We start from the raw sequence: 25,074 nt of genomic DNA, 5'->3' as shown, positions 1-25,074 counted from the left end.
ACAGGGGGTGCAGGCGGCCTTGACGGAGGTTTTAGCACCGCTCGCGGCGGAGATGCCTCTTCTCTCCCGGGAGCAAGAGGCTGCGGACCGCGCAGATGCCGCTTCTTACTCCGAAGGCTCAATCGGAAGCTTCTCCGGGCGCGCGTCCGAGGAAGCGACGAGCCTAAGCCGCGCTTGGCTGCTGCTGCGTCGTCTCTGGCGATAAAGTAAAGCGCCGCCTCCCAAGTCGAGTTTTAGCTTGATCATTTTGGCCATCCCAAGTGGGCGGCAGCTGCGACGTTTTTGCGACTGGAGCGTGCTCTCCGATAAGGGGAGCGGGACGCGGGGTCCCGGCCGGCGGGCAGGAAAAAACGGGGGCTTTTCGTGCCTTAGCTGCGCTTGGTCTGGGGACAGAGCTGCCAACCAAAAGAGGCCGGCGGTGTGGGGGTGGGGCGGCGGCGGCAGGGGGGCAGGAAGCTTTTCTCCTCTGCGCTCATGAGCAGAGTTCAGGGCTGAGGACGGCCGGACTGTCTTTCCTTCGATCGATGAAAGGAGAAGGCCGAAAGGGGTGACAAGCGGCCCGAAGGAGGCGGAAGGGGGCGAGGGGGTGAACTCTGGGCACCAGCATTCTGTATGGTGCCACTCCTGAAAGAATCCCTCCCAGGCCAGAAGATATCTGCATCCTTCTTAAGTCTGAGCCCCAGACTTGAGCTGTGGGCTTTGATGCAATCTTAAAGGGGCAGGCTGATTTAATTGGCAGTCACAAGGAGACCTAGGATGTGAGTCCCTGCTAGCCATTTCTTTCTTTTGGCCTTTCTCCACAACTGAGTCCAGGTGCTCTCCTTTGCCATCCTTGAGTTGGCATAAAAATAGACCTGCATAAAATTGGTGTCCCTGTTGCCAATCTCTATCCTGTCCCTTTGCCTCTTTCTGAGTCCATGAACAGATCCTGAGCATGTCTGTGGTTGGCTTTCTCTGGTAGCTTTGGTGCCCCCCATACACCCCCATTGATAAAGGAAACACCTCCTGGTCAGGAGATGGCAGGAAGAGGGATGGTGGAGCTTTTTTAAAAAAAATTCCATTTATATCCCGCCCTTCTCCGAAGACTCAGGGCGGCTTACAAGCTTAGCAGTAGCCTTCATTCTATGTATATGCCTGCTTATTAGGGCTTTTGGGGGGGCCAAGCGGCATTATTACAAAGTCAGCTTAATTGCCCCCAACAATCTGGGTCCTCGTTTTACCTACCTCGGAAGGATGGAAGGCTGAGTCAACTTTGAGCCTGGTGGGAAGCGAACCTGCACTAATTGCAGGCAGCTGGTGTAACTTAAGGAGGCATTAGCCCACTGCTCCACCAAGGCTTTGGGACCTAGCTGGGCTTCTCAGGCAAAACTCAGCTTGCTCTGTCTTGATCAAGAGGGCAGGAGGGAGAAACTCTTCTAGGATGTTGACATTCTTTATTATTGGGGTTTCTGTTTCCTGACCAGGCCTGCTTCAAAGTGCTGCATGTGGGGATGGTGAAGGCCGGTGAGCTCCCCTTTCTCCTGGCTCTCAGGCAAACCCAATGCTCCCTAGCCCTGAATCAGTTGTTGGCCAATAGGGCACCCACTCTGTTCATATGTAGCACATTTGACTGCTCCCAGTGAGACTAAGCGGGACAGGAGCATACAAGCTCTGGGAAGCAGGCTGGGGACCAGAGTCCCCACATCCCTTTGCAATGTTCCTTCTCTTCTCACTATTTCTAAAGTAAAGGAGAACCAAACACCAATACTCTGTAAAGGATAAAGAAGGCCACAGTCCTCCCTCGTGTGCATCAGTTTTTGCAGCAATGATTGTTTTTTATTGGGGGGTGGGCATGCAGCCTTTCTTATAAGACAAGTACCCTGTTGAAATGGAGGGCATTGTATACAAAGTGAAGAACTGCACTTCAAAGAGATCCACTAGAGGTCAGTGTAGGTTCATAATTTGTTTTATAAAAGGCAGGCAGAATAATTGTGTTGGTGGCCTGTAACAGGATCTGTATCTTGGTTAGGGACTTCCAAAGAGTGGGTGAGTTTTTGATTTCTCTGGAACACTTCAATGAGGGAGATGTTCATAAAAGCTGTCTTTAAAATTTCTTAAAATCAGTAGTACCTAGCTGACTTGGGTGATAGCAATTGCACGTAGACTTATGTACCGTTCCATAATGCTTTATAGCATTCTCTGGGCAGTTTACAATGTCAGCATGTTGCCCCCAACCATCTGGGTCCTCATTTTAACGACATGAACCCCATCAGGAACAAACCTCGAGCCCCATCAGGATCAAATTGTTGGAGTCGGCAAAGTATGCCTGCAATACTGTGTATCCTAACCATTGCTTCACCAGGATGATCTCAAGAAGCTTAAGCAGAGTCAGGCTATATTAATATTTGAATAGGAGACCACCAGGAAATCTCAAAGTGGTGGACTGTAGCTGCACTACTAAACAAGTAACATTTCCTTTACCTGTTAAAACAATTTTACCCCAGCACAGATTCAAGGTGTAGAATCATTATCTATTGGTCTTCTCTTTTCCCACCAGTCCTTGGTACTGAAGTTCCTTTCCAACCCCTTCCTCAACCTATTTTAGGCTCCAACTCCCCAAAGGAGAGGGCAATAGAGCTCCACTATTCACTGGGGAAGAAGAGGGACTATATTGGAGCCATTTTGCTTCTGCAGTCCTGGAGACGTATCTTCGTTTTTCCACTCAGAGGCTCTGCCTTGGCATGTTGCTGGAGCAGGAGGGGTGCTGCTGGAGAGTTGCTTGACTGCCAGGGTCTCTGGTATCTTCCAGTTTCAATCCATTCTTCCCATACCCCTAAAGTCTGAGATTGGGGTGCCTGCAGCTGGTCAGTTACAATTCTCCTGCTCTCCAGGACCTAGCTGGTGGACTTGAGGGTGTGTGGCCAAAGAGGCAGGCAAGCAGCCTAGAAAAGCCCAGGCAGGGTCCCAAGGTGTCCCCCTTCCCCTCCCCCTTCCTCCCCCCTATTCTGACCAGTGGGTCTTTTTTTACGGGGGGGGGGGGAGCAAAGCAAAGGGAGAAAGCCAACCATTGGTGCATTCACAAGTTAGGACAAGATTCAGAAAGAGGCAACAGAGGCAAGATAGCAATTGGCAATGGAGATGCCAACTTTTATTGCTAGTCTATTTTTGTGCCACCTCGGGGATGGTGGAGAACATCATCTTCACCAAGTAATAAACTAATCTGGGTAGTATTTCTCCTGAAATGGCCGAATTGCTACACTACCTGCATTTACTACACTACCAGCATTTCACAGAGACCCCCTACATGGGAAAGTTGCTCAGAATTGTACCCTTGCATATTATCAGCTCCCCATTGTTTGGTGTACTAACTATTGGGAGAAATTCGAACACTGTCATCTATGAGACTGGCACACACACAAAAAAATCAATTTCAATCATATTATTTCTGCCTCTGAAAGTTAAATGCAGCTTTGTGTTTGTCTTGGAAGAAAATAATTAATCCCTGCCCTCCTGAAGAGAGACCATCTGCCCCCAGCCTCTGTGGAGTGTTTGAGCTGTAAATCTCAGGGGAGGGGGATTATATCTAGAGACATATATATTGTGGAGGGCCAACAACTTGTCTCTCCCTCCCACACTAAAAAGTGCTTCACTGGTAGTAATTTATTCCACATCAAGAACTCAGTGGGATTCTGTGTCAGGCACAGATGGAAGAATAAGACACCATCACTGCCAGTGAGCCTCACTGGGAGTTGTATTTCCTCTCTGTTTACCCAAAGCCATACAGCAGGTTGTATCCAGGAACGACCGCCCATCGCCCTGTGGGCTCACACAGGGAGGGCCGCCTCAGGGTGCCGTCAGCCAGACAATGTCAACTGCCGACCCCCAGGGGGAGGGCCTTCTCTGTGGGGGCACCTGCCCTTTGGAATCAACTCCCCTTGGAGCTCCGGATGGCCCCGGATCTCTGTTCCTTTCGTCGCGACCTTAAAACATGGCTTTTTCAACAGGCCGACCTGGACTGATGGAAGGGAGGTTTTCTTAATTTTGTTTTATTGTGTTTTTAATTGGACTATTTATGGGATAATTTGATTTAATACCTTTTAATGTTTGTATTCTGTGTTTTTATCGTTGTCAGCCGCCCTGAGTCCTTTGGGAGATAGGGCGGCATACAAATCCCATAAATAAATAAATAAAATAAATAAATTGGGCACCTGAAAGGTAACTCAGCAAAGGCTTAGCTATAACCCCCTTCCTTCTTCTGGCAAAATCTGGAAAGAGGAAGCACAGGCAGATGGGAATTTACTCTCAGATACTTTCCCCATGATGCTGGAGAACAGATTTTGCCTTCTTGGTCATTCCAGGCCTTTTTGCAAGGACAATATTCCCTTTCCACCAAACACCCCTGGAACCAAGATGTATCTAATTTGGGGACAATCATCTCTAGGGATTCAGATGAGCTGACCAGACCCTGTGAAGAACTGAGCAAAGAGCACCCTGCAGGGCTTATAGGTCTCTGAGCCCAAGAGAGCAGAGATCAAGCTCTCCAGGAGAAAGGAAATATTGTAGACACCCCGATGAATGCTGGGGAACTTTCTGGCCTAGGAAGGGCCCTTCCAGCATGGCTCCTCCGAATGAGCCCAACCTGAGGGGCTGCTCTGGGAATTAATCCAGGCCCAGAATGGGGAGGCCGTCAAAGAACAGGGACAGGGACTGGAAAGATCCGCAGATAGAGGAGCCAATCCGTGGTTAGAGGAAGGAGATCTGGGGTTCCTAAATTTCTGGGCCAGGCAGGGCTCTATTCATGAACACGGCTACTGTTTTGATTTTCAGAAAGAGTTGCAGTCAGTAGCAGGAATGGCTTCCCTATCTAGACTGGGGACTCAGTGAAGGGTGAACAGATACTTATTTATCTATAATATCTGTGTAGCCCCTAACAGGTTTTCTGGTCAATTGAAAAGCACATACAAATACAGAGCAATATTAAAATAAGAAAATACAGGTAGTCCTTGACTTACGACCACAACTGAGCCCAAAATTTCTGTTGCTAAGCAAGAGTTAAGTGAATTTTGCCCCATTTTGCAACCTTCCTTGCTACAGTTGTTGAGTGAATCACTGCAGTTAACTTAGCAACATAGTTGTTAAGTAAATCTGGCTTCCCCGTTGACTTTGCTTGTCAGAAGGTCGCAAAAACCCAGGACACTGCAGTCATCATAAATACAAGTCAGTTGCCAAGCATCTGAATTTTAAACATGGGGATGCTGTAATGGTTGTAAGTGTGAAAAATGGTCATAAGTCTATTTTTGGTGCTGTTGTAATTTTGAACAGTCACTAAATGAACTATTGTAAGTTGAGCACTACTTGTAGCCAGTTCAAGACATTAGAATACAAAGTCAACAACTTGTGCTGAAAATGACACATACCCCAATACTCTATGCCACCCATGTGACACAACTACTGATGAAAAGCCTTCGGCTGAGGAATACCAAGCTCTTCTTATTTGACTATGTGGACCAACCAGCATGCGTGACTCTTGGTGCCATGACCTCCAATGGCCGTATCTGAAGCCCTCAAAAAAGTTTGGGACCGGGAACAAATGTGGCACAGGATTAATCTGTACAACTGTGGATGAAACAGAACTGGCACCACCAAAATAGTGACTGGGCAGCAGGGGCAGATGGACTAGTAAATCAGAGTTCAAGGGCTCTTGAAATTCCACAGTTGGATCCAGGACCCTACCTCCAAGCATCATCAGAGTAAAGCTTGCTCCTGGGTCTGCGGTGCACTCGAGAGAAATCAGTTCTTGCAGTTACCACTATAACCATTTCACCAAAAATTGACCCATCATAATGATTTCCATGAATCTCTGTAACCCATCAATTACGGGTGCCCCCTATGCATGAAATGGACATCTATGATTAAGCAGTAGTTTGGAGGAACTCATAAGTGACCTATGGTTTGTGCTTTGGGAGAGGTAGATCTCTTCTTAGACTGTAAAAGCAGATTTGAGGATCTCTTCTGGGGGCTAAGGTGAACCTGAGAACAAATTATGAGTTGTGAATTCTACTGGGTTCACAGAAGCCTCTCTCTCCCTGTTGCTTTTATTGATAGGGGGCAGTGCTCATCTCCATTTTGAGACTGTTGAGCCAGCACTGTCCAAAGACATTTTTGCATTTATGGGGCCAGCATGACGTAATGGAGCCTTGTTACCTTTCCTCCAAAGTGGTACCTATTTATCTACTCGCATTTGCATGTTTTCAAATTGCTAGGTTAGCAGGAGCTGGGGTGAGGATGGGAGCTCACCCCATCATGCGGTGCTTGGGTCTTGAACCTTGAAGCCCAGTGTCTTAAGCAGTGAACCACCGCACCACACTTCAGGACCTGTCAGGTAATGAGAAAGGTAGCCCAAGGAGCAGATCTCAAGTCCCAGTGTCTGGTGACCTCCATCACCACCTGACATTACTCTGAGGGGATCACTGGCAATGGCCTGCCTGGAAACCTCACACATCAGGAGAAAAAAAAAGATCATTGCCTCCAGGGAGTCATTAGCCCAGAATTGACCAGCTTATCTCTGCTGGCCTCCTGTTAACCACAGAACATTTGTGTCCAATTATAGTAAATCAAAGATGAGTTTATTAAGGACAGCAAAGACAATCTCATGGCAAAGAGAGAACACAGCAGCCTTCCAGCTGGGCAAGCGACAAATGTGATCTGCAAAAGATTGCCTACCTGGTTGAGGGCAAAGACTGAGGTCATGGGGACCGTTCCTCCCTGGAGGAACATGCAGGCTCCCATAGGATACAGTTTCTTCCTCAGAGAAGCCACTCAGGCTCCAATTAGTATCCTGGCAGAATGGCAGGGCAGCAACTGACCATCACCTATGGCCCACATTTTACATTTCACACTGCATATTTGGCAAAGCAGCATAAATACCCTTCTATTCTCCCGCCCACTACCAAAAGGCTCCTAAGACTTCCTCTAACTTGGTTTCAAAAAATTAAAGGCCTCTGATAGTTTGAAGTAGCTTATTTGAATTTCATGAAACAGTTTTAATGCTTTTCTAAAAATTTTCCCTGTTTTTGGTTAGACCTAACTTTGATTTTGTGTGGTTTTTATTTTTGCCTTTGCTTGCCTTTTGTTTGATTTTATCATAGCAAGCTGGACTATATATTCCAGTAAAAAGTTTTTTCCTATTATTTTATCATAGCCCCGAAAAGAAGCATTTTTCTGGGTTATTTCCCGCATCTTTCCAGGTCAGAGGAAACGGAGAAGAAGGAAGGGGCTGAGGCTTTGAAGAAGGGCAACACAGAAGATCAAGAGAAGGCACCGTCATCTCTGAGGAGAGAAGATGGGGAGGGGTTAGAAGGATAACACTTTTTGAATATCTAATTTTACAGAAAGCAAGGCAGGTTTCTGAGGAAGACAAAAAAGAACCTCACCTTCCCAAGAGTAAGAGTCTGACAGCAATGAAGAGCAGAGTAAGGGCCCTGCTGCTGACTTTGGGCAAATGGCAGTCTTCCTGTATGCAGACGGGGGGGGGGGCAACTCGGGGAGAGGGAGTGTGGTGGATAAGCTCCCAAAGAATTTAAGACACAAAGGTGTATCCCTCATCACAGGGATGGCTGGGGTGTGGGTGTGTGTGTGACTAGACCTGGCCTTCTTAGTCAAAGGTCCTGACTGCAGAATCCCCTGCTGGGGGGAGGCATGAAAAGGCTACACCAACGGTTCTATACTCCCCCCCCCAAGAAAGAAAACACCTGCCATGCTCCATGCTCCAATGCTCCAATACCATGCTGGTATTGCTTGCTTGCTCTTTATTTACAGTACTTTTGTGCTGTTCAGTTCCATCTTGATTCCAGCGAGTTACATAAAATGTAACATAAAACGTAAGAAACAACATTAGAAACAACAGGGTTCTACCAGAACAAAAACAGAAATGAAAACAAAAATTGTTGCCTACATAGTCACCATCCTATTGAACTCTAAAGGTAAAGGTAAAGGTTCCCCCGCACATGCGTGCTAGTCGTTTCCGACTCTAGGGGCCGGTGCTCATCTCCGTTTCATAGCCGAAGAGCCAGCGTTTGTCCGAGGACGTCTCCGTGGTCATGTGGCCGGCATGACTAGACGCCAAAGGCGCACGGAACGCTGTTACCTTCCCACCGTAGTGGTCCCTATTTTTCTACTTGCATTTTTACGTGCTTTCGAACTGCTAGGTGGGCAGAAGCTGGGACGAGTAACAGGCGCTCACTCTGTTACGCGGCACTCGGGATTTGACCCACCAAACTGCCGACCTTCTGATCGACAAGCTCAGCGTCCTAACCCACTGAGCCACCGCGTCCCTTCATTGAACTCTAAATCTCTGCAGAAATGTTATGTTTTTTGCTAATTTGTGGAAGGCTAAAAGGGCAGAGGCTAGGCAAACCTGGCAGGCAGTAGAGGGTGTACCAGAAAGCGTGGGGCTGTCCATCATAGAGAAATGCTACGTTCAGGCCCCTGTTTTCCCTACCCCCAATTCTTGTAGGGATGGGATCTTTGGCATCTCTTCTTGCATGTTGTGAGACAGGACAGTTTTTCCTGAACAAAACAGTTCCCAAGTTCTTGTAAGTCTTGTTCACAAAAGAGACAAGGCTCCTACCCACTGTATCAAAAATTGTGAAAAAAAGTCAGAATCTTGCCAACTTAAATTGCCTTCATGAAGGTTTCTCGTTTGAGTGTTGAATGCCTTTTGGAATCAGAGTTTTTTCCTATAAATAAATAAATAAGAGCTCTGAGAGACTTGTTTTTTGGATTAATTATTTCCTCCCAAGGTATCCTTCCCGCAGAGCCTTCCTCACCAGGTTACTATACTTAGCCCTCGACTTACAACCACAGTTGAGCCCAAAATTTATGTTGCTAAGTGGGACATTTGTTAAGTGAGCTTTGCCCCAGTTTACCTTTCTTGCCACAGTTGTTAAGTGACTCACTGCAGTAACATAATTGTTAAGTGAATCTGGCTTCCCCACTCACTTTGCATGTTAGAAGGTCACAAAAGATGATTACATAAACCTGGAACACCACAACCGTCATAAATTTAAAATTAAAATTAAAATTAAATAAATACGAGGCAGTTGCCAAGCATCTGAATACTGATGACATGACCATGGGGATGCTGCAATGGTCATAAATGTGAAAAATGGTCATAAGTCACTTTTTCCAGTGCTGCTGTAACTTCAAACGGGTTCCTAAATGAACTGCTGTAAATCAAGGACTACCTGTATTAAGATACCCTTATATTAAGGAGCCCCCTCCCTTCCCTGAGTTCAGAGGGAGCTACCTCAGGGAACTGGACAGGGCCAGTCCAGATCCGTTTCTTCAGCACAGCTCCTTTAGTAGTGTCAAGGCACAATCTCTGAAGAATATGTCATCAACAAAATGTGCCAGGGATGACTAAATCTTGATTATTCTCCTCTGATTTCTGGGGGAGATTTTGATCAAAAGACGTCAGTTTAAAAATTCCTCACCCATGAGAGATTCCTTTGGAGGACCCCTCCAGAATACGCTGCTGCCTTTGCATTATTTAGGGCAGGGGTGGGGAACTATGGCCCTTTTATGACTTGTAGACTTCAGCTCCCATAATTCTTGCATGCTGGCTCAGGAATTCTGGGAATTGAAGTCCACGTCATAAAGAGACATAGGTTCCCCACCTCTAATTTAGGGAAGAAGTCCCAGCTGAGCTAGCTTCCGGATCACATCTCCACAGAGCAAGTAGAGCTGAGTCTGGCTTGCCCTTCCTCTCCTGACTATGCAGACCCCATAAATTCCTCCGGAAACCTCTCCCGCTCCAGGGGAATCTTCTCAAGGGAGGCTCCCTGCGGGGAGGCGGCCTGGGAGCAACGCATCAGGAGGTCAAGGCTTCGCCGACCCTGCCTGATTCAGACTTGGGCCGTTCGCTCTGCTCGCTCAACCCACCCAGGACTGGCCGGGGGAGGGGCGGGTTCGCCAGGCTCACAGTCGGCGCGGCTGGAAAGCAGGAAGAGCGGGCTCCGTCGGGGCCCAGAAGCGGGGCCGAGGGCTTGTCCGCCTGAGAGGACGTCACTGGAAGGTAGGAGGGGCTGGGGGGGCACCGAGTGTTGAGGCGTAGCGCGGGAGGGCTGAGGGGCTGCAAGGTCGGTCCTCGGCCCTCCGAGGGCACACCGGCCACCCGGTCGGACCACCTCAGGAGGGGAGCTCCTGGTCCGTTTACTCAGGCAGAGGCCGCCTCCACGTGTGCCGAAAGGTCCCCACGTGTCGCAGGCGCGGGACGCGGCCCCCCAACAGACGAGCGGAGATTGGCTCCGGCCCGCGCTCCGGGAGCGTTGATGAAGCTGTGGCGCGACCAGCGGGAAGCCAGTGGTACCCCGAAGGGCCTTAACCTTGGCACCGTGGTTGGCCGGGGATTCGAATTCGATACGTGAAGGGCTCGGGTCCCGCACCTGCCGGGCAGGGCAAGCCAGTAGCCCCGGGGTCTCTTGGCTTGGCCTTTCGAGGGGACCCAACGCCTCCGGAGGGCCGGCCGCCAAGTCCCCGACGGGTCCGCAAAACTTTTGTCCGCCGCGGAGAGGAGACGCCGGCAGTTCCTCCCTTCCTGGCAGCACAAAGGGGAAACCAGCTGCACGGCGCTGGAACAGCCTGCCCGGCCCAGGTTCGAGCAAGAGCAAGAGCAGGCCGCCGCCGCCGCTGTTCTTGGGAGCGCTCCTTCTCCACTGCCGCCTCCTTCGGAAAGGCGAGGCCAACGGAGAGGAGGCCGCTCCCAGCAGCCAGAGGTAAATTGGGGACCCAAAGCGGCGCCCGGGTGCTTCGACGGGGAGCCAGGCGGGTGGGCGGGCGGCCCACACAGATCCCTGCGAGGTGGGAGATACGGCCCGCGCCGGCCCGCCCGCCTTAGCGGGGCACCTGCCCAGGGCCCGGCGCGGAGGCGTCCCTTCTCCCCCTCCCGGCTGGTGGGCGGGGATGTGGGAGGCCGGCCGCTCCTCCTTCCTCGCCTCCCGCCCGCCCGCTCGCCCGCGCGTTCGTTCCTTCGTTCCTTTGCTCGCTCGCTCGCTCGCTCGCCGGCTGACAGTCGGAGCGGCTGAGCTTAGCGCGAGGCTGGCGGGCGGGCGGGCTGGCGGTGCGGAGCGCGGAGCATCCGACGACGGGGGAAGCTGGCGAGGGCCGGCCGGGGACACGGGCAGAGGCAGGGCGCCCGCCCGCCCGCGGCACCGGCCCCCCTGGATGGCATGTGGCTGGTCACTTCTTGCCTCCTGCTGCTCAACTCCTGGACCAACCCAGGTAGGCGGCGGCGGGGCGAGCGGGCGGCGGGAACTTCAGGAGTTTCTGCGGGAGCTGTTTCCCTGTCCTGGCCGTCCTTCGCTCCAGAAGAGGCCGGAGCAGCTTGCGATCCCTCTGCCCTCCCTGGCTCGGTAGGGGCAGCGGCTAAGCGCGCCCAGGCTTGCCATTGAGGCTGCTCCCGGCCGGCCGGCTGACCGCGTCCCCTCTTTGCTCCTCTGGCGAAGGGACGGCCGCCGCCCCTTTGTCCTGCCGCCCACGTTGGGTTCAGGAAGCCTCTTCTGAAGAGGCAAGGACTGCTGCGGGACCATTTGCCTCCCGGCCTCTGCCGGGACTGAGCTGGCAGCTCCCCTCCGAATCCCAGCTGGCAGTCGCACCGTTAGAACCCTGAAATCATTCAGTAGGAAATTAAAATGAATCCCACCCTCCTCCCTCAGCCCATCGCCGCAGAAACGTTCTTAATTACATGAATGTCGGATAGGCTCTAGCACAGCGTTTCTGCCTGTGCTCCAAGCGAGAGTGTTCAAGGCTTAACGCCGAGCGCGTTACTTTTAGAGCTTTGTTCTCTTGTCTCCAGTTCTCAAAGTAGATGAAGAACCATCTTTGAAACCCAGGAAACACATATTCCCTAGCCCGGTGGGCCTTTAAAATCTGGAAGCGCTTCCATAAATCCAACCCAGCAGTTTCATAGAGATGGGATCGAGACGGAGGGGGAGCCTTAGGGGGTAGGTGGAAAATGCTATTCCTTCAGAAGCTTCAGCTTCAGATCAGGAGCAGCGATTTTGTGTGTCAAAACTGGGACCAAACTAATGAAGCTGTTGAAATGAGAAGGCGATGGGAGGTTGCCTTGGATAAAATTACAATCCGATGTAGAGTAATTGATCTGCGCTGCATAAAAGAACGGGCAGCGGCAGCTTCTGCCATCTGTTTGGTGCAGGAGCCTCCATCCCCATCCTGCAGCCGTGGCGGCGGCATTTCGGGGGTGACTGGCTCTCCTCCGGCTCCCTAGGTTCTGGCATCAGCTTATTCTCTCCTGCTGAGCAAGTGTCTCTCCCTTTGGTTCAGTCGGAGCCGTTGATAGGGAGGGCAAGAGACAGAAACAGCATTTACTTATTCCTATTTATTCCTTCTAGGTACATGTCCAGGTACCTGAAAATGGGTGATTAATCATCCTAAAACTTTTTAATTAAAGCCAGGGCTATCCTGTTTTTCCAGAATACTACCCAGATCTTTCTCCTTGTCGCTGCCATCCATGCCAGCGTCTGATTTGCCTTCATTTGCATTTTGACTGTGCGAAAAGGCAGGGGGAAAAGAAGACACAATCTGAGCTGAGACCCTTTTGATTTTTCACAGACAGACTAATAACTTCATGTGAGATGCAATGGTAGTTTTCAGTGCCAGTGGCGTGGAAGGTGTTGGGGCTGGTTTGGTTTTTGAGAAGACCAAATTGAAGAACCTTCATTCCGAAAGAGAATCTTCTACAGCCTCATCCCTTTTTGGAAGCCATGATTAAAAAACAAGAACCCTAACTGCTTCTTTGTTACAAAGTATTATACTGAAGCGGTTCCAGAAAGTGAATAATAATGCTGCTGAGGTTAGGTGACATTAAGAAAATAAATTGAATCCCTTAATGCATGAAAAACCTTTTGGATATTTAATGTATTGGTGCATCAAAGCACAGAAGCTTAATGGTTTGTTCCATATGAAATGGGCTTCTATAGAACAAAAAACCTGACTATTTGTTCCAGGAGAACATGTAAGTTTGGGAATATCCCTCAGTAGATTAGACCCATTTTGTTTTCTTTATTATTAAAAATCCTCACTTCCCAATGAATGGTTTGCAAGAACAGGTTGGGAGTTTGCCGGGTGGAGCTGGGTGCCATGGCTTTTGTGACGGGAGAGGGAATGGAAAAGAGCGCCTTGGCTTCCTGTCACAGGCTGGAGATGGTCCAGGTGGCTTGGTGTGATGCGAATACCTGTCATTTTTTTGTCTTCTTATTTAGTTCAGGCAGCCATAGGGTCTCCACTGAAAAACCGCCCCACCCCCCATTGTGCTTTGTTTTCTGTGGAAATTAAACATGGATCCTCATTAAACTGGGGAAAAACTGGCTTCGCGCATTCCAAGTTCTGCTGAGCAGTTGCATTCAGAGCAGGTAATAGATGGGGCAGCTGCACCTTTCCCACACCCGCTCAGCACTGATGGACCTTAAAGCCCTCCAAAATCGGGCAGTGGCTGCAAAAGACCTTTTGGTTGGAATCCACCTGGAAAAGTTGCCCTTATCTAGAGGGAGCCGGGCAGAATTCCTGGCTTTGCCATTCATCCTATAGGCATCTCCTGTCCCTGGCAGCACAGCAAGAGAAGAAGGGGGGTGAACCTCCCCATCTGTTCCTGTCTGCATCAAAGCTCTGGGGGAGAAGGAAAAAAGCTGCCTTCTTTTCTGTGTTGAGCCTCCCAACATGGCGGCTCACCCATTTTGCAGTGTGCTGCTGGGAGGTGTGAATTCATCCCTTGGTCAAGGAGCAGAGACCAAACCCTTGCCACTCTCCAGCAGCCAGGAGGCAACTGTTCCCAGAGCAGGAAAGGGAACAGCCGGTTTCCAAATAAGGAATTGCATTTTCAGAGGCCTCATCAATTTTAGTTCCTTGGGAAATCAGAAATGGGCAAAACCATTTATTGCATCTCAGTAGATGGAAGGAACCTGCTGATTCCAGGATATGCTATTTTTGTGGAACATTTAGTTCCTTCCAGATATAGGATTGCCTTCAGAGGACAGCCTTTGCTTTATGCACACTTTTTAAGGGTTCCTTGGCAGCTGGATTTCAAGAAACTGCATGCCAGGGTCCCCCTACTGGCTCATTGGTGGCTTATTCTGTGGTCAAGCTTTGTCTTCCAAAGCCCCTCTCAATAGGGTCCCCAGTGGATGTGACCTTGCCCTGATGTGGGTAGGGGCAGGAGCCAGATGCAGTGGGTGAATTCAGATATCCTGCTCTTCCCTCCCCCTGCCCCATCTGCTCATAAATCCCAGTGAGGAAATGCTGGCTCTTAATGCCAGAGGAGGGCACAGCACAACCCACCTCCTTCCTTTGCCCGTCTGATCCCCAAACAATGAGGCAGGCCTGGAAAGGCATGCACAGCATTGGGAGGTGGGGGCTCATTTGGATGCAGCTCCCCCCTCTAACTGTGACAGGGTCTTCCTTATGAGTCACAACATTTGCATGTTCGTGGCTCGAACCCTGAGGCTGTCTTCATCTGGTGTGGCTCCTCTTGTCACATTTTGACAAAGGCTATTGCCTCTCAGAGAGACACAGCCTCAGCCTCCCTGCCACGAGTGGTACCTGGGCAAAGAAGAACTTAATGGGCAGCCTCTATGTAGCCTCCATTGGGTGAGCCTGGGTCGCCCTGCCCTGCCTGTTTCCTCTCCTGCTTCTCACCCTGCCTTTGTGAGGACAGAAGGTTGTCTGTGGGCTACCTGGTCTCCTACCTGGCTTTCAGGTGTCTTTTTCTAAGGAGGCAAAAACCTTGCTGAAAACTGTAGGTTACCAATTTAGGCGAGGTGAAGTGAGAGGAACAACTTTTAGGCTAGACCAAGCTCACGAGAAGGGACAGGATGTGTCTTCTTCCAGTGTCAGAGGACAAATATTTGCTCTTCTACCGTTGCCATCTAATATTGCTTGCACCAGTTCAGTTCTGGTCAGCGAAGCAATAGCACTTAGACTTATATAGCACTCCACAATGGTTTACGGTCCTCTCTAGGCTCTCTTCATTTGGGAGGGCTGTTCTTTGGCATTCCAAATCTTTGTGCAAGAGCAGCTAACTCACAGTTACCACTTTCACCCTGGAGATGGCTAACTGGTAGTGATATCCATATCCTTCCTGTTTTGGATCTCCTGGGCCAAACAGATCTGCTGGGTTTGGAAGCACCTCTGGGATTTACATCTATAAATGGGGGTGGGGAGATTCCCCAGCTAGGCTCAATCTAACTTTGCCAACATTGTAAAAGTTGAGCTGGGAAAACAAGTCAATATTGGAGTAGAATGATAAATATTCCTTGAATAAAGCAGAAGTGTTAATATTTCAATACTTTTAGATTGCAGTATCCTGCAATTTTGGTAGATTGCTCACTGAGAACTTGGAAATGTATTTTTTCCAGTGCTGGGAATGCAGAGTCTTTATCTGGGTACCACTGTTGTGCTGCCCTTTTTTACATCATTTCTGAAGGTAGAATCTAAATTAATGCCTTTGGTATGTAGGTTACATCCAAGGCTTGTGACCAGATGCCAGAAGTGATTTCTGTTTTTAAAATATTGCAGGCTTTTTCTACATTTTTAATCTCTCTTGCTGATTTGGAGGCAGTTTTATGAAAGATGGAATTAGGGTGATGTACACCGTTAAATGGTAAAGGAGATTAGATGGATTTAACTCTATGCGTCTGTCTCATAACTACCACCAATCCTGTAACTTCCATTTTACATGAAAAATCTATTCTGCTCCTTTTGAACTGCAGAGACTTTACCAGCAGTTTGAATTTCTTCTCTTTATTTATGAGATATTTTGCTGTTTTCCATTCCTGGATTTGCACTCTCCGTTGCTCTTCTGCTGGGGCCTCTCTTTCAGGGAAGGTGTGTGCCAAGTAGGGGCTTGGCTACAGAGAGAGCTCTGTGGGAGGCGGCTGCCCCTTCGTCTCTGGCAAGTGCTCTCCGTGGCTCGAGGGGCCGGAGCTCCTCCGTTCTGTCCTCTAGGCTGTGTGTAGATTTCATTAAGGACTTCCCAAAATATTTCTCAGCCACTTTTCACCTTCACCAAGGGTCTTATGCTAAAAGAAATAACACATCAAAACCAATTGTGTAAAAGCACAAAAGAAGTTAAAATATTGTATAGCGGGTACAGTAAGGGTTGCAACGTGTGCTTGCTGTTAACAGTCTTATAGAATCGTAGGGAATCATCCTTATTTTGAGTGAGGATCTTTCTCTACAAAGCTGTCCTCTCCCCAGGCCCCACGGAAAACCAGTCCACACACCCTCTTCCCTCTCCCGGCTCTTGGGAGGCTGCTGGCACGAGAGTCCCTCTCAATTGCGAGTGGTCACCTTCTCTTCTTTAGGCTAAAACAGACTCTGCTCTTTTAACCATTGTTCACAGAGTTTAGTCTCTTTGCCTTTTTGTATTTTTTATATCTTATTATGAATAATTATCAGTTAACATATTTGTATCTACAAGAGCATAACGATATAAATGGAGGTATAAGTGGAGGTTCTCGTATAAATGGGGTTTGTTTCAGTAAGCATAAAGTATAAAAGTAGGTAGACGGCAAATTTATTATTTTAACTGAGTCACCATCCAGCTCCAAACAACTCTGGGTGGCTCACAACATAAGCTGGTCAGTGCAACATATCACATACTGAACATGCAGAGAAGATTCAAGTCTTTAAGGCCCTCTAGAATGCTTTCAGAGTGGAAATTCTCTGGATCTGAGGGGGAACCTCATTCTAGAGGGCAAGTGCCATGACTGAGAAGGTAGACTTCTGAAGGCCTGATGGATGTCCGTGTTGAATCAAAGGAACCAGTCCATACTGACTCTGTTGGGTTAAAATGGCCAGGCTGACTCCACAGGTAGTCAATCCCTCAGATAGAAGGCTCTGTGTCATGAAGGGCTTGATAAATTATAGCCAGCACCTTAAACCTCACCTGGAAGCAAGCAAGTGCAGTTGTCACATGGGCAACCTAAGGCCACCTGTCGCTGCCATTGCTGCTGCATTCAAGACCATTTGAAGTTTCTGGGTGCTCTTCAAGGGAATCCCTGAATTTCTAGAAACCTTCCACTAATTACCTAAAGTAATTAGTGAAGTAAAATAGAGATTACAGTAAAATCATAAGGTGCCAGACAATACCAAATTTTGATGAGAAGCTCTGCTTATTCTGTTCTTTCTGGGCCAAGATTTTCATGATGTATAATTGTATGATGTTCCAGGTGCCGTATTTCTTAGTGAGATTCTGAATGAGCCGAGGGCAGAGTTTCCTGAAACTCTGATTGTCTGTGCCGAGGATCCTTTGCCCTAGAAGAGTACACAGCATGGGTGGTTTTCCAGGGGGCAGTTTCAGCTGTTTTGAAATCCACCAGCTTCAAGGGGCATTTGTGACCCTCTACTGGGAAGCGAAGGAAAGCATTTGAGTTACTGTTTTTCTGAACACCAGCCAAAAGGGCTTTGGTGCTCCAGCTTCCAAATGTCTGCCATGATGATGAAAAGACAAACATTTTTCCCATCTTGCTTAGCACTAATGGCCTCATCACTGCTTTGTGATGGGATGTGAATTGCTGCTGTGCCCAATGCAGCTTTAATTCCTTTCCTCAAATGAGCAGTTGGGATGCATCCTCCCTGGAGGGCCAGTAAAGTACTTGGTTTGGAATATTAATATAGGAGCTGTTTTGCGGCTGTGGCTATTCCTTCTCCTCCAATTTCCTCAAAAGCAGCCCTAGGGAAATAGGCAATGGGGAACCCCTTGCTTGTGGGGCTGGCGCAGGAAGGCTCTGTCCTCCATCTAGGTCTTGCCACCTGCCTAAGCACAGCTGAAGAGAGGGCTCAATCCAAATGGCTTTGGGGTCTCCAGCCACCACCGAACCCTTCGGCAGCCAGGAAGAGGCCTGTGGGTGGAAGGGGCCTGGGAGGGAGGGCTGGATCACAGCCTTGCAGGGAGGGACCAGAACATCCCGGTGGGGCCTGGAGCACAGCAGGGCTTGGGAAATGGCAGTGGGGACAGTAGTGCTGCGAGGGGCTGGATTGTTTTAGGCCAGACTAAAATGCCAGAGCTTCTTTTGCTTTGGCAGGGGTGTTACGTGGGCATGTTGCCTCCTGAATTCTATTCCTTTTCTTAACTTGTCAGCTTCTTGTTCCCAACAATATTCATCGGTGATTCCGAAATATCCGCATCTTCCTAGATTTCCTGTCAGTGTGGTTGAAGTCTTTTGGGACTGGGAGTATCAGTGTTGGCATGGCGGTAGATTTAGTTCAGAAAGGCTGGTTCTGGAGATGGCCTGGGCTGGGGAAAAGCCCACCTGATCCTGACCTTCAAGAAAATCTTGTACTTTCCCCTCAGGAGCCCGTTCCCTGGTCTGGAGCACTTTGGGGAAAATTTGGTGAGCCCTAGGGCTATGAGTGCTAACTCATGAAGCTTTTCCTAGCATTTAGTGACAATGTGTCTTCTGTTCAGTAAAAGCCACGATCTGTGTTCTTCTCTCTGGGGTGATGGAGGAATTCTGTGCAGACGCCTACAGGGATCTGGAATCTGCTGCCCTACCCGCTCCTCCCAGGGTTTCTATAGGGCACAGCTGGTGAGATAAGAGACCGCCCTTCTTATGCCAGCCTTGGCTTTCCTCCCAGAGCCCAAAGGGATATCTCTAGGGATGCACAAGCAGGAGGTGGGGACCTTTCCTCTCCCACCATAGTTTTCCTGCAACGGGTATATGAAGACAAGCCACCCTTGCCTCAGAAATAAGACTAGCCCTCATTGTTCATGAATTTCTTCAGTCTTCTTTTAAGACACCTAGGTTACTCATCATTGTCCCATTTTGGGGAATGAATTCCACAGCTTACTGATGTGCCCAATTCCAGTATGATTCTTGCTGATTTGTAGTTAAAAATAAATCAACCCAATGCCAGTAAGGTGTGAATCAGATCATTGAGTGACCATTGATCCTACTGTTTGGGTCATGAGTGTGTGTACGTTTGTGTGTGCCTTTAAGTCAGTGTTTTACTGCAAGCAACTGCCTGGGCAAGTCCCTGTGATTTTGTTGGCAAGATTGTGGAACTGGTTGGCCACTGCCTGCTTGCTATGGCTGCAATAGAGTGACTGGCCCAGGGCCATTCAGCCAAGGGGGCACTAAAATAGAAGGCCACTCAGTTTCCAACCCGGTGTTAGGTGCAAGAAATCAGGAAGAAGGCAATTCAGATGAATATAGATTTATTGCTTGCTAACACTCTCTACAAGAATCTGAACTACTAATGGTCCAAGCAAATTGGGGGGTAGATAAGAGTGAATGGAACTCATGGTGGACTGGACTTAAGTCTCTTGTGGGTGTGAAGGGACTCCAAACGGATGCTGCGGTTGACCCCTCATTTGGGCTTTGCCTGGTCATCTCCTTCGGCCGGTGCCTTCACCACTGTGTTGAACTGTCACAAATCAAACTGTTTGGAGGAGGGGGGAAAATACCGATGGCCCACTTTTCCTTGCTAGGCATCATGTTCCAAGTCTGGACTGTATTCACACACACACACACACCCCTGCCAAGCTTTCTCAGCAAAAGCATCTAATCTCTAGTAGCCTCCAAATCATTTGGGCTGCTCTTTTCTGCACTTTTCCCAACTTGCTTCTCTCCTCCTTTGAATCAGCTGAAGGGGAGTGCTGAGCCAGGAACAAGGAAGGGAAGCAGGGGCTTGGCAGGCTCAGATGATCTTGTTCTTTGGGAATGGCATTCGCTTTCTGCTTGCCCCCACAGCACACACTGAAGATGTTGGTACCAGCCTCTATTTTGTGAACGACTCCATTCAGCAGGTGACCTTCTCCAGCTCTGTGGGAGTGGTCATCCCTTGTCCAGCAGCAGGATCTCCCAGTGCCACCCTTCGCTGGTACCTTGCTACTGGGGATGACATCTATGATGTCCCACACATCCGCCACGTCCATGCCAATGGGACTCTTCAACTGTACCCCTTCTCGCCATCTGCCTTCAACAGCTTTATCCACGACAATGTTTACTTCTGCACTGCAGAGAACTCCGTGGGCAAAATCAGGAGCCCAAACATCCGGGTCAAAGCAGGTATTGGCTGGCTGAGGGAGGGCAGTCTTTCTTCTTGACTGGTAGGAGAGGGTGTTGCTAGCTAAGTTTGGACCCAGTGAATGATATTTGCTGGGGGAAGGAAAATACACTGGGGTGCAATAGGTCTTCACTAGCCGTGGCGGAGATCTGATTCTGCTTTCTGGATGGCATTTGGGCCTCAGACACATCCTTTTGTGAGCTGCAGGCTAAGTATTTGGAGGACCAATTAAGCAGAGGAAAGGGAGGAGCAGGTGGGAAAGCATTTTTGCTCAATGATCAACTAGGTGGGTGGACGAGGAGCCCCATCAGTTCCATTAGGTAAACTATTAAACACTGGTTGTCAAAGTGCACACACACCAGCTTGGTACCCAGCTTTTTCCTTCCTTACCTCACAGGGTGAGATAAGACATTAAAGACCAAGAAGTGAATTATTTACTTGAATTACAATACTGGTTATAAAATTTTTCTATATGTGCACATGATTTTATTTTTATTTTGAGGGCTTCATGCCATGAAGATTTCCTTAGAATTCTTAACAGGCAGCCTTTAACCTTTTTCCTTTATATTCTGTTTCCTTGGACGTGAGGAGCAAGAGGCAAGAAATTCTTTTAAAATATACTTGCGATAGTCTTTGTTTCTTATTTCTTATAACTTCATTTCTTGTTTCCTCCTGGTTGGGAAATTAGCTCTATAGCTTCACATGGGGCTAGCCAAATAAATGCATTGCAGCACCCAACTAGATCTTTGGAACACGAAGACTAGATCATTGTTGGGTGGTGTCAATAATCAAACATTGGGATGTGTCACATGTGGTTCAGGATTCTAACTCACATTGCAGTGGGATCCACTCATACCTGGAAAAGAAAATTTTTTTTGTTTGCATTTATCTTTGTCTATGACTGCTTCAGAAGAGGTGCCTAAGAATAATAAAGACGGGATATAAATAAAAAAGTAAAAAAAGCAAGCTGGTCTCGTCCATTGGGCAATGGGAGCCGCCTTGCTCTTCTACATCCTTTGGCTCATTGCCCACTGCAGTGGAAGTTCAGCAGGGGTCAGGTGTATGGAAATCCTCCCAGGTGTTGAGTCCAAAATTACCGGTCTCCATTTCTTCAGTTGTTAGGGCCCAGCACAGAAAGGAGCAAAGAAACTTGGTCTGTCTGGAGAAGCTGAGGGGCTTCATTAATTAGAAAAATACATGAGCGAATGTGAACATGATAGAAGGTATAAAGTTATGCATGCTTTGAAACAAAGGATTAAAACATTTTTTTTCAGTCTTCTCCCAATTAATGAAGCTATGGTCTGGTGTATTCTTGGATGTACACCCTGTAGGGTGAAGAGATGTGGGAAGGTGTGAAATTAATTTTGGGTGAAGTACACAAGTTGCTAATCTGTCTGCTCACCTGTTGTTTTTCTTCCCAGTGTTCAGGGAACCTTACACAGTTCGAGTGGAGGATCAAAGGTCAATGCGTGGAAACGTGGCTGTTTTTAAGTGCCTCATTCCTTCTTCAGTGCAAGAATATGTTAATGTTGTATCCTGGGAGAAAGATACAGTTTCTATCATCTCTGGTAAGAGGGGTAGCGGCAGTGTTCCCCCTTCTATTGCATGGTATTTCTAGGGGTTCTCCTGAAGGTCTACTTTGGGTGTGTTTCCAAAAGTCATTGGTCAAAAGTACAATCTAATCAGGCTGATCACAAACCTTGGCTAGGTTTTCCTCAATAGTAGATCTCTCTGAGGGTCTTTTTTTGCTTCAAGTGGTTTGCCAAGCTTCTAATAAGTTTTTCACCATTTTCCCAGTATCTTTGACTCAGGTTATTAACACAATTTTAGTTTGCTCTGGCATTATTCAGCTCAGACCTGTTTTGTTGTACCTCCCTGCTTAAACTTTGATAGGACATCTGGCTATGTATACCCAAAGAGTTTTTAATTTATCTTTCAAATTTGTCTCATATATGTTTTAATAGTTTTTCTTATATATCGCTTGTGTGATAATATAACCGTGCATGTCACATTTATAAGCTTTGCATTCAAAAATTGGAGAAAGATCCATTCCTGCATGTAATTTAAAAGAGAAAATGTGAAGCTGATTTTTTATTCATTTCAGGAGATAAAGGGATTGGGATTAGTTGCAGTCATGGAATAGGAACTAAAACAAGTTCTCATTTAATGACGGTAATTGGGATGGAAATTTCCATCGCTAAGCGATGCAGTCATAAAGCCCAATGTCAGTGACTAGGCCTCATAGTGGTAACACTTCTGGTTGCCTTCATTAAGTGGATTCTGTGCTATTATTAAGCATGATGTCCCATGGTCCTGATTTGTGATCTCCCATGGACTTTGCTTGTTGGATGCATCACACCACTGGGACACTGCAACAGCCTATTGCAAGATGCTCATGGACTGCCAGAAATTGTAGTCTTGTGACCACAGGAATGCTGCAGTGGCCAGAACTTTGAGAACCAGTCGTAAGTACCACTTGTTCAGTGCTATTGTAACTTCAGTGGTCACTGAACATGTCATTAAACAAGGATCACCTGTATACAAAATCAAAGTTTGTGCTTTACTTGGAAGTACATTAAAATGGAATCCACCATAGATGGGCGGCTTTCTTGAAACTGTCTTACAGTGAAATGCTTTCTTGAGTAAAGTCTACAACTCTACAAGGCCCCATGTTGGATTTTCCAAGGCCATCCAAGAGAAGATTTCATGGCCTTCAGTTTTGCAAAGACTATAAGAGTTTGAATAGCCCTGGAAGAGGAAGAAAGGCATGTGTCTCACCCCTCTGTTTGACCTTTCCAGTATACGATCTGCGATCTGCGTGATGAAAAGAAGGGGAAACAATAAATAGCTCATTGATTTGTGAGTTGCACTTGCCTGGAGCATTTTCTGTTTGATCTGTAGGATAAAGGTTGTCCCTTTTTGAGAAATTCTGAATAGATCCTACTGGTCTTGTGATCCTGGAGTCCTGATTTTAGACGCTGGTGGTTTGGGTAGCTTGGAGACATGAATGTGGTACTTGGCTGTCAAGGTACTTCAGAAAGCTGGCCTCTACAATTCAGACATTTTCCTCTACACTCTAATGATGAAAATCCAACTCCATGTTGATGGGTGGGAGGGAATCATCCAAGTCTTTCTTGGCCATGTTGCTCCTTCTGCTGGAGGTATGGTGTGTGGTGTGCGTGTGTGTGTGTGTGTGTAGATCTTGCTTTCTTTGGAAAAAAACCCTGCAAAGATGATTGCTTTGTGGCAGAGACTTGAACCAGTCTGCCATTGAGCAAATACTGTATATTGGAGGGGAGCTGAAGAGGAAAACAGTTTGGGCATTAGGGCCTGTTATGGTATCTGGCAAGCCTTTGGGGCTATTGGTGGAACATAATTCTGTCAGTCATAATACATATTCAGGAAGCAAGTGGAAATTGAGAAGGGCACATGAAATATTTGTGTTGTACTGGAATCCTTCAGTCTCCAAAGATGGGTCTAGATTGCAAGGGTTAAACTTATGTCCTGGCCTGACTTGGCATGGTGGCTCTGAGGTGCCCCTGACTTTTAGGTGACAAGAAAATTCTTATAATGTCAAACTGATATTTTTTCATTTCTTTTTTTTTCATTCAATCATCTCCCTAGTCTTTAGTCCTTGAAGCAACTTAACATCACTTTTGAATATTTGGCAATATCCAGTGTGAATTGGCAAGGAAGACAGGAAAATCAGCTTGACAAGATATTGTTAGTATCCAATTACTGGATATTAATATTTCCTATTGTATTGTTAACTATCCACCTATTTAAGCAATTTTTTGGGGGAAAGTAACCTACCAAAGAGTGAAGAAAGAGTTGGCTAATAATTTCTTTTCTGAGGCTTGTCATCTTGCCAAGTAACAGAGTGTGGTTGCCAAACACGTGGCTGGTTAATACCAGATCACTAGTAGATGCTGTTTCTCTGAAGCATCTTACTTGTTTAACATCTGAAGCCTGTTATTGGAGACTGACATCCACAACCTTCCTCTGGAAGTGAAGTCTTTTTAATCAGAGTACTGCCAACACCATGGATTGGGTCCAGAAAATAACTGGTATTTAACCCTAACCCTTAATACTGACGATGGTAACTGGGAGTGGGTTATTTCCATTTGTCTCATGTGCTGCTGGCAACCTTAGAAAAAGAGACGATGAGGTTCCTGTCTTGCTGCCATCATGTCACATAAACTCCTACATCAGGTCTTGTGGGAAACTTTAGCAAGACTTCTAGTGGTGCAGCTTCAATTCACCTATAACTTGAGCCATCCCATCTCTAAAACTAGGCTTGCCTGGAAGCAATTATTGTTAACTCATGGATTTTAAGTGTTGAATTGAATTGAATTGAATTGAATACTTAATTGGCCAAATATGATAAGACACACAAGGAGCTTGTCTCTGGTACAGAAGGACTTAGTGTTGTGTTCACTATTTGATAGATTTCACCAAGAAAAATGGAATGGGGCTTACATCTGATGGTTGAAATGCAACACTTTAGCAGTCTTATCCAGGTAGCAAAGTTTCTTATTGTTGCTTTTCAAAAGATCATGCCACTGTTGAAGAAAGAAGAATTTCACATTGTAATCTGATCTTGACATCATTATTGCCTGAGATTTATGGTGATGTGCCCGTTCAACCTTTGAGTTGCCCATCGGTTTTTATTAAGGGCATGTTTGGTGCTGCAGTCCCCACTCTTAGCTATCCCACAGCTGGCGGCTCCTGGTCACCACCTTGTGTATCTTACTGCAGAAGCAAATCGCCTCATTGAGAACTGGTCAGCTTTCTTGGCATAAAGGTCCCTTTTTCCCCCAGGGACTCTGTTAATGAGGTTCAGGGGTGAGAAGGTTTGCTGCCCCTTGGAGGTCTCCTTTGTTCTTTACCACCACGTTCCTTTAAGTCAGGGGTGTCAATGGCAAAAAAGTCATGATAAGTCCACACGTCTTATGTCTTATGGTTGCGAGTTTGACACTCCTGCTTTAAGTGTCATTACCTTTGCCCTGCTTT

General features: G+C 47.5%; 1 protein-coding gene across 1 annotated transcript in view; it reads left to right on the top strand.

Moving 5' to 3' along the window:
* Nucleotides 1-21,511: 21,511 nt before the first annotated feature.
* DSCAML1 (DS cell adhesion molecule like 1) overlaps nucleotides 21,512-25,074 on the top strand; it is a 102,730-nt gene continuing 99,167 nt past the window's right edge. The window contains exon 1 of the mRNA XM_081333790.1: nucleotides 21,512-21,629. Within this exon, the coding sequence (XP_081189916.1) occupies nucleotides 21,527-21,629 (103 nt within the window). The 5' untranslated portion in view covers nucleotides 21,512-21,526. The remainder of the gene's footprint in view (nucleotides 21,630-25,074) is intronic.

The sequence above is a fragment of the Vipera berus genome (genome assembly GCF_964194415.1).
Source record: "Vipera berus genome assembly, chromosome: 8".
In the NCBI taxonomy this organism is placed as follows: domain Eukaryota; kingdom Metazoa; phylum Chordata; class Lepidosauria; order Squamata; family Viperidae; genus Vipera; species Vipera berus.
This window is presented reverse-complemented; position numbering and strand designations above follow the sequence as displayed.